The sequence below is a fragment of the Molothrus ater genome, chromosome 4 (genome assembly GCF_012460135.2).
Source record: "Molothrus ater isolate BHLD 08-10-18 breed brown headed cowbird chromosome 4, BPBGC_Mater_1.1, whole genome shotgun sequence".
In the NCBI taxonomy this organism is placed as follows: domain Eukaryota; kingdom Metazoa; phylum Chordata; class Aves; order Passeriformes; family Icteridae; genus Molothrus; species Molothrus ater.
In genome coordinates, this window is record NC_050481.2 from 10,882,187 (window position 1) to 10,890,635 (window position 8,449).

Consider the following 8,449-nt stretch of genomic DNA (forward strand, 5'->3'; position numbering starts at 1 on the left):
ATTTGGCCCCACATGATTTTATTTCTTTAGGACAGACACCTTGCACATGAATGAATATCCTCCAGATTACCTGTCTTAAAAGTACTCTATTCAGGGGTGGTGAAAACTTCTGATCTGTGGATTGCACTTTCAAGAGTTAATTTAGGTGATGTTTGGATTTTGAGACTCAGATCCTGCACTGACTGGGAATCAAAGCAGCTCAGTGATGCAGATCTGATCTTAAAATGATAAGCCAGTTCAGCCTCAATCTGTCAGAGGTTCTTCAAGTGCATGGAAATATTTCTATTCTGGTATTTTGGGAGACTTTGCCTGTAAATATAAACAGTTATTTAGGGAGAGTTTGATTAATTGTGAAAGAGAAAAGAATATGACTATAGGTTTGGCTTCTTTTTATGCCTTCTTATTGAATTGAATACAACACACAGCTTGATTGCAGAAAAAAAGTTTATTGAATGTTTGACTAACAAACCTACAGTTGTGGGCATAAGGTTTTGCTGTTTCATCACTTCAATTCTGAACCCTGAACGAGGGTCCTGTTCTAGCAATTTTTGTTGTGTTTATAGAATTTTTTGAGGTTTTAAATGCAAGATGAGGAAAGAACAAGTAAAGAAATTTGAGCCTACTTGATTTTTTTTTTCCTTTCACCACTTGAACCAGGAGCAGGGGTGGAAGAAGGCAGCAGTAACAGTAAAGCAGTGGGGAAAGTAAAATGCCCAACATCTCCCAGAAGAGTTGAGTATTCCTGGCACAGCTGAGGGCTTGGCAACTTTGCAAAACACTTCAGGGTAGCTGCATCTTTTGATCTTCTCTGAATCTGGGAGAACTGGAAGCTTGCAGATGTCCAAGTGCTAGAAGGGTCTCTCATCTTTTCTCTCAACTATGGTTTTACAACTCTCTTCTAAGGGCGTAAATGCTGCTAATGTCATCAAAGGCCTTGTGTGAAGGTCACTTCAGATTGCTCAGGGAGGGAAGGGCACAGACACTCCTGCTGATGTCTGGGGGAGGCACACAGGAGCCTGAAAAGGACAGCTTCCCCAGAGCTGTAAATCAGTGTAATTCCCTTGACTTCAGGGGAATGCCTTATATCTGCTGGGGGTCTGGTCTGTGTGGTGTGAGACACAGCATGGCATGGCAGATACATGCCAGGGAGACTGAAAGCCAGGAGCTGCTCTTGGGAGATGGCATGAGGCTGAGGTTGGAAATGGGAAGAGACAAGTTGGGTTACTGCAGGGGCAAACATTTGGGGTGCTGCCATCCAGGTGCTGTGGTGCTCTACGTACATTTGGGATAGGAATAGGGGTGCTCTGAGGCTCTGGCACAGCAGAGGGCTGAGCTACTGGGCGAAGCAGGAGTCTGGGGTCAGAGCTGCTGGCACCTGCATCACCTCCCCGTGGTACAGCAGGGGCACAGGGGAGCTGTAGCACTCATTCCTGTCGTAGGTGTAGCATGTCTGAGGTTCTTCACAGGAATTGCCCTGCTGGGCCTGGTGGATGGCCCCACCCAGATCAATTTCTATAGGTTCACAATTTTTGCAGCTGGAAGAGATGGAAAATAGAACAAGTGTGAGGAGTTAGGTGAAAAGATGCCCCTGCTGAACCCCCAATCTTTCTTGCTCATCTCCACGTAGAGCCAGGAGAGTGCTGTGCCCTTTGTAGGTATTCCAGGGGAACATCTGGCCCTCTGACATCTTTTAGAGCTGCTGAGGGTTAAGTCTTGGCAAGTGAAGTTAGGAAATAAAAGTACTTACAGTTCACTGAGGCGGTAGACAAAAGTGGTCCTGAGTGGGGACAAGGGGTCCGAGATGTTCTCCCGAGCCTTCAGGGGGACTCTGCAAAGGTGGGGAGAGAGTCACTCGCTGAAAACTGCTTTTTAAACAGAGTCTGCTCTCTTTTGAGCAAATCTAAACTTTCATCTTTTTCAGGTTATTTACATTCTGACCCTTCTCCAAATCTTGGTCCTCTGCACCCTCAAAGGCAACAACCCTCCCCGACAGGACTGCAGCAATTGATAATAAGTGGTACTTGCAAGTGACAGGGCTAAGGTTAATTTTTGTTAAACTCTGAGCTAGCAGATGCTTGAGGCTGATGGACAAGGATGTTTAATTAGTGGTTCTCCTGTTGTGAGCTCTACAGCACTCCTGCAGCTGTTTCCCAGAGATACACACATTTCTGTTAGGTTTGTGTGAGTGGAGAGTGTGGTATTCACATGCCCTCTGAACAGAGAGAGGCAGAGAAATGAATGACCAAAACAATTCTTGTCTCATTTGCTCCTCCTGTGTTTTTGAACATGTGGAATGTGTTGGAAGATTATTTACCTGAAGGTGATTGCTTGATTGGATTCTGGTGGGCATTGTTTATGTTAATTAGCCAATCAGGTCCAAGCTGTGTTGACTGGTCAGCAGACAGTCACGAGTTCTTGAGTTTAGTATAGTTCTTGTTAGTGTAATGCAGTGTAAAATAGTTATAGCATAATAAAGTAATTATTTAGCATTCTGACACCGTGCAGTCAGATGCATCATTCTTCCTGCTTGGAGCTGCCTTGTAAGTACTATAGGAGAGGACAGGACAAAGTCCTGCTCTTGAACTGAGCTCTGTCTCATGGGAGACCATTTAGGCATTAACTATTTTCCCAGGCTTTCTGTCAGGTCAGAAAGTAAATCCAGTGTCATGGGCCCAATCTGGTTTCAGGTTAGATCAACTTCTGACAGGTCATTATCTACTTCCCCAGCCTATTTTGTGAAGTTACTACTGGTCTGCTTAAAACATGGAGATGATTTTTTGTATCTGAAGGGACAAACACCAGAGAGGTTCATGTGAGGCAGAAAAGCTCCTAGCAAAGTGAAATACTCAGGATACCACAGAAAGCAGCCCACATGAAAAGCTATTCACTTCACCAGTGCTGGGACATCAGAAACAATGCAAAGAAAACTGGTATAACACTGCTCACCATCTCTGTGAAATACCTGGCTGCCACTTACATGATGCGGATGTTTCTCTCCAGGACTTCTTCCTGAGGATTTTCTTGTGAGGGGACAAACTTTGAGGTCACTGTTACGCACTGACACTTATTATTGACCAGCACATACTCCTCATCGATGGGACCCACTGGATAACCTGCAAGCACAGGATAGGCAATCCCAGAATCAATAGCAAAATCCTTGAAAGCTGCTCTAGAAGATAGCCAAAGGATGGAAATGCCAGCAGTGCACCATTACAGCACCTGGATTGAGGTTGCATCAGGAACAAGTGAGTCTCTTAGCAAAGATGTGTTCAGCTGTCTTCCTGCTCAGCTCAGTGTGCTGCTGTGTGTACGGGTGGTGGGACTGGTGACTGAAGTGTTCTTTTACTACGAATTGCTTATGTGATTCCTCTGTCATGCACCAGAACTGCTCGAGCAGTCCAAACCCCAGTTTGGATCTGATCTCTAAACAAATGTCCCTCACCTTGCCAATGTGGCAGATGTGTCAGTTTTCCTTGTGTGGTATCCCGCCCTTCAGGTTCCTGGGGGAACAGCTGCCAAAAAGCAGGAGGACCCAGAAAGAAGGCAGCCCACTGACGTGGCAGGGAAGAGCAGGTGGCCCTGATGATGCTTGTGGTTTGCAGGGAAAACTCCAGTCCTGCTGCTGCTTCTAGCATGCTACTTGATATGAAACTCAGTCAAAGCAGGCTGAAACATGCCAGGTGTCACTCAGAGGCATTTGGGATGTTCCTGATGTTGCATCATTCTTGCTACAGCACCTTCAGCCTGCTTACAAGTACCAGACCCAGTGATTTTTGTCATATGGGGACAGTTTGTTTTGGACTCAAATGGATCTCAGTTCTTGCCTGCTCTGCTTGTCTCTTGGTTTAATCAGAGAGAGAAAGAAGAAATAGGCTGAAAAAACCTGGGTTAATCATGTCTATAAAGGATTTTGGAGTTACTTGGACTTAAAAGCCTTGGTCCTTCCTTCCCCTGTAATATCCTGGTCTCATCTGCTTCCATTCCAGGGTTTCTGAGATTGTTACAGGCACCCTAACTGTGAAAAAGGTTCCAATACTGTGTAAAATGATGCCTCAGTGACCCTAGAGTTCACCTGCTGCTTACAAGTGCTGCCTCTGTGGCCTTGGGCAGCAGTAGACCTGCTGGATATGATTCTCTATGGACTTCCTAGCTTGGGAAGGAAATCACTTTCCTAGCTTGTTCTCCAAGCTTCTTCTCTGCCAACTCATCATTCCACATGAGCTCTTTCCTCTGATGCAGAAGCCTCCCAGAAAAGCCTCTCTAGTCCTTGGCTCCTTGTCTTGGCCTCTCTTTTGGCTCAAGGGAAGTCTCTGGCTTTTTGTCCATCACACAGCTCTTCCTCTGCTCTCTGTGCTGCATTCCACTTAACATCGTGTGCAGTTCTTTCCCAACCCTTCATCCAAAGCCAATGTTCAAGTCAGATCCTATTGGCTTTTGGGTTGTCCCAAAGCCTCTCAGAGCAGGCTTTAATTCTAAAATTAGATTAGCACAATCTTATGCATATGCAGGTTTTGCTGACTGCTCTAAAAATACTGCCCTGATTTAATTCCTTGTGTTATGCTCTTGGCTTCACTGTTAAAGTTACTGGTGCTCCATCAATTTTTCATTTAAGATTACAATGCTAAAAAAAAAGTGATTTTACCTGCAGTATCTCCATGTGTCACCCAGTGAAGTCTCTTGGGGAGAAGGTATTTAAATGCAAGATTTGCTAATGCTGTTCTGAATGTCCTCAGGTTGGATTTCCTGATGCCCGAGTTACTGCACTGAGCTGTTCCCTCCCTCCTCAATACTTATGTGACTGTGTTTTGGACAAAATTTATCAGCATCCACTATTGCTTTGTCCTTTGATACATTGTGAAGCCCAGCAGAACTGCCTGGGGTAGGCAGCAAGATGCCCTCTTGCAAAAGCTGCAGGAAATGCAGGGATGCAGCTGTCTGTGCTGTTGGGATGGTTATCCCTGAGCACTGACTCCATCCTGCAGGTCAGATCCACCATGTGCAGCATGATGGATTCACACTCTCCAGAGACCTGAGAGCCGCACTGAGCAGTGTGCTGGGAGGACAGGCTGAGCTCAGTTGAAATCAAGAGTTTCCAAGAAATTCAGTGGAGTCACATGATAAGCTACAGTTTAATCAGAATAAGTCGGCTGTAGCTGTATGGCAGGATTACCAGGAAGATTTTGGAAGCCTTTAGATGTGGCAGCTAAGCTCCCTAGGACTGCAGGAAAATGAGCATGCACATTTGCAGTTTATTGCTTCAGGAACCTGAGAGAAAAATGCCTAATTATCAAGTCTTAAATTTGGAGCTAGTCATCAAGTTATCCTCCAGGCAGCAATTAAAATCCCACTGCTCTGATGCAGAAACACCCTGAGGAGTCCAAGCACCACTGAAGCACAGCTGCTTGAGAGTGGGCTTTGAGATTTGATTCCTGACTGTTAGAATAATTCAGGGTAAATGACACAAAACCTGCCATTGATGTCTTAATCCCAGTTTCCCATTTTTCCATTGTTCACCTACCTGCCACAAGGATGATCCCCAAGGAGACAGCCAAGGCAACAGACAGCAAGCAAGTGGTCTTCATCTTGCCTTCCCTTCTTTTGAAGAATGGCAGTGGAGAGCCTGACTCTGCCTATAAGGGCGTGTGCAAATGGGTTTCCTAAAATAAACAGCCTGGCCAACACTGGAAAATGTGGCTGGCGACTGAAAGCAGGTGTGTTAATGCACTGAGACTTCTGGCTTTCGGAGAGGAAGGGGTTGCACTTTTATTGTGCTTTTATCTGTTTTTCACCAGCAGGCAACAGAGCTGCTGAGTACAAGGACATCTTGCCATCAGGGCTAGTGGAAGGTAAGAAAGTTGAAGGGTCACAGCTCTGTTTCCTAATTTTGAGACATCAGACTTAAAAATCCCTTGAGTCCTATTAAAAAGACCACTTCAGGCTTCAAAATCAAAGTTGTGTTTAGACCAGCTGTGTACAAACCTGAATTAAGGGCTGGATGTGCTCCCAGAGAGCCTGCAGTCAAAGCAGGAAAGGCGACAGGGCAGGGCTGAAAGAGGTACAGCCACTGCAGCTCTGCCCACTGCATTGAGGAGTTCATCTTCTTGTGAATGGACAAGGGACTCCATGGGATTTGTGGTTTAAAAGTGGTCCTGAGTCAGGTGCCAGGAAAACCCTGGAGTATCGGTCATGCAGACTTTTCCTGAAGGAGGCTGATACTGGAGAGGGCCTGCGATTTTGGGAACATTTGTGTAACTTCTGAAGAGTAAATGTAGCCTATAATGGCCAGAGCTGTCTCTGTAGCATTTGCATGTGTCTTGTACAGAAAAAGCCACTTTTTAAGGGAAACCCAAGCTTAGCAAGGGCCTGGTTGTTCTTGCCAGGCCTCTTCAAGGGGCTGAGCTCTTCTGGCAATGCTGCCAAGCATCCTAGCTCCTGTCACCTTGCAGGATGTCTCCCTTTTTCCAGACCCTGCTGGCTGGGTCCCTAGGGCCAGAACTGTTCCAAGTCCCTGGTGGTGTGCCCTGAGCTTTTTCCCCAAGCACAAACCCCTCACCCTGCAGCTGCATGATGCAATGAGCTTTCAGGCTACATCAGCAGTGCTCATGTGCACGGGGAGCGTGGGACTTGGGGAGGGGGAGAAGATGGGTCACAGCCAACCCCCCGCAGGGCATTGGGCTCTTCCACAGTTCTTTACAAACCTTGTGTTTGCCTTAGGAATCTGTCTGTAGCAGAGAAAAGATGTGGGGTTGTTTCCTTTCCCCATCCCAGAAAGCATTGCTAACAGTTTTATGCAGCCCGCTATCTGAGACAGGGGCAAGATGTTCCCTGTGCCCCATTTTTAAATAAACTTAGCTCACCAGTTCTGGTAGGGGTGTCTCTCTAAAGTACTGTTTGTTTCGGTCACTCTTTTTTGTAAGAATTCTGCTAGGATTATACAAGAAGGGAGGATGCCAGCACCAGAAAAACAACATGCAAGGGAGGCTGGTGCTGATCTGTTTGCCTAGCTGCAATAACAAAAATATGGCACTGGGAACATGCAAGGAGAGTATTTTCAAATGTCAAGGCAGAGACTGAGCAGAATTCTATCTGTGTTTTTCTGTTAACTTTGGTGGTTTTCCCTGGCTGCCGGCGCTCAGCGTATCTGGATTTCGGTTGCTAAATGTACACCTGTGTGTACAGCCCCTTGGTCTGGATATGATGACTGGAGAGCTATTTTCAGCCCCTTCAGCCACCTGCATGTCTCTGGGGATTTCTAGCTAGATCTTGAGAGTAAGGCTTATGTTCTAGACTGTTATTTGCATGGAATTACCCCTGTTTTACTGGATGCCTTCTGGAATTTTATCTGGGTGAGCAGGTGTTTGGCAATGGGCTGCATGGGGAGCTGGACTCCCAGCCTCCCTGCAGGACAGAGGCTAGAGGTGGAATAATTGAGAATTGGAAAATAATTTGGAACCAGCCCTGTGGTTTCAGTCTCTGTTCACATGTCCTGTGTTTCCAGGTGCCCTTGGATGTGCTGAACCAGGATTTTCCAGGTAAGAAGCTGGGCAGGTGCCTGAGTGAAGTGGGGTGAAATTGTCGTTGCTGTACTGGGGGAGTTGGACAACACCAAGACTCAGGGCCTCTCCCTCCACATAACACACCATCCACAAGCAGTCTGCCCTGGGCTTCTGTTTGCTCCTCCTTTCTCACTTGGAAGCCAACAGAATGGTGCATAAACAGACCACCAGCAGTCCCTGATTGTTGTCTTGGTAGCAGTGATCCCATGCTGCCTACAGCAAACTGGTTTGGCTTGAGCAGCTCCTGGTTGACTGGATCAGCTAACTCATGTTGGAGATCATCTCCAGCTTCACCAGAAGGGACTCATGTTTTCACTAAGTCCTGGCAAAGGTTTGAGTAGACACGGATTGTTTCCTGCTCTTGGAAATTACTTTGTGTTGGGGGACATGTCAGTTCCATTTAAATCCAAGAGAGTCCAAGTGGAAGTTAATATGCTGATTTTTAAAAGGGCAGACTTGAAAAAAATTAGGACACTTAAAATGGAAACTCTCAAGGTCAGGGACATGAGCAAGGCCTGGGTTTCTCTAAGTCACAGCTGCAAAAGTTACCTGGAATTTTAGCCTGGTAGGGTCTGGCTGCACATGTCCAAGTATCAAGTGAAGATTTCCATCAAGGTATAGCCAACAAATGTAGTGAATGCTGTGTCTCCAGACCTAAGTTACTCTTGTTGCTCTTTCTTCTACAGGCCTGTATCCAGGGAGGTGATGGCTGAAAACTGGCAGGGACAGATTTGGAAAAGCGGTCTGAGGCAAAAGCTGTGTTTGTGCAAGAAAATTTTGATCCAGAGGTGACCATGTGAAGAGGCTGAGTGTGTCAGAAAGATGAAACTGAGACCTGTTTGCCAACAGATGGATCAGGATCCAAATGAATCACCAAAAAGTGAATAAAGCTC

At 46.2% G+C, this 8,449-nt stretch overlaps 1 protein-coding gene across 1 annotated transcript; it reads right to left on the minus strand.

Moving 5' to 3' along the window:
- Positions 1-426: 426 nt before the first annotated feature.
- Positions 427-5,650, minus strand: JCHAIN (joining chain of multimeric IgA and IgM). Its single transcript, XM_036381636.2, has 4 exons — positions 5,519-5,650; positions 2,978-3,113; positions 1,748-1,828; positions 427-1,535 (listed from the first exon to the last, which is right to left on the minus strand). The coding sequence occupies exons 1-4, from the start codon at positions 5,580-5,582 to the stop codon at positions 1,334-1,336; spliced, it is 483 nt and encodes a 160-aa protein (XP_036237529.1). The 5' UTR covers positions 5,583-5,650; the 3' UTR covers positions 427-1,333.
- Between the last annotated feature and the right edge of the window lie 2,799 nt (positions 5,651-8,449).

What these genes read in the sequence shown, in the direction of transcription:
- JCHAIN (XM_036381636.2), bottom strand. Translation starts at nt 5,582, where the DNA reads ATGAAGACCACTTGCTTGCTGTCTGTTGCCTTGGCTGTCTCCTTGGGG. An exon ending in GGGGATCATCCTTGTGGCAG is followed by an intron (nt 3,114 to 5,518) that starts GTAGGTGAACAA and finishes CTGTGCTTGCAG; the next exon opens with GTTATCCAGTGGGTCCCATC. An exon ending in GAGAGAAACATCCGCATCAT is followed by an intron (nt 1,829 to 2,977) that starts GTAAGTGGCAGC and finishes CCACCTTTGCAG; the next exon opens with AGTCCCCCTGAAGGCTCGGG.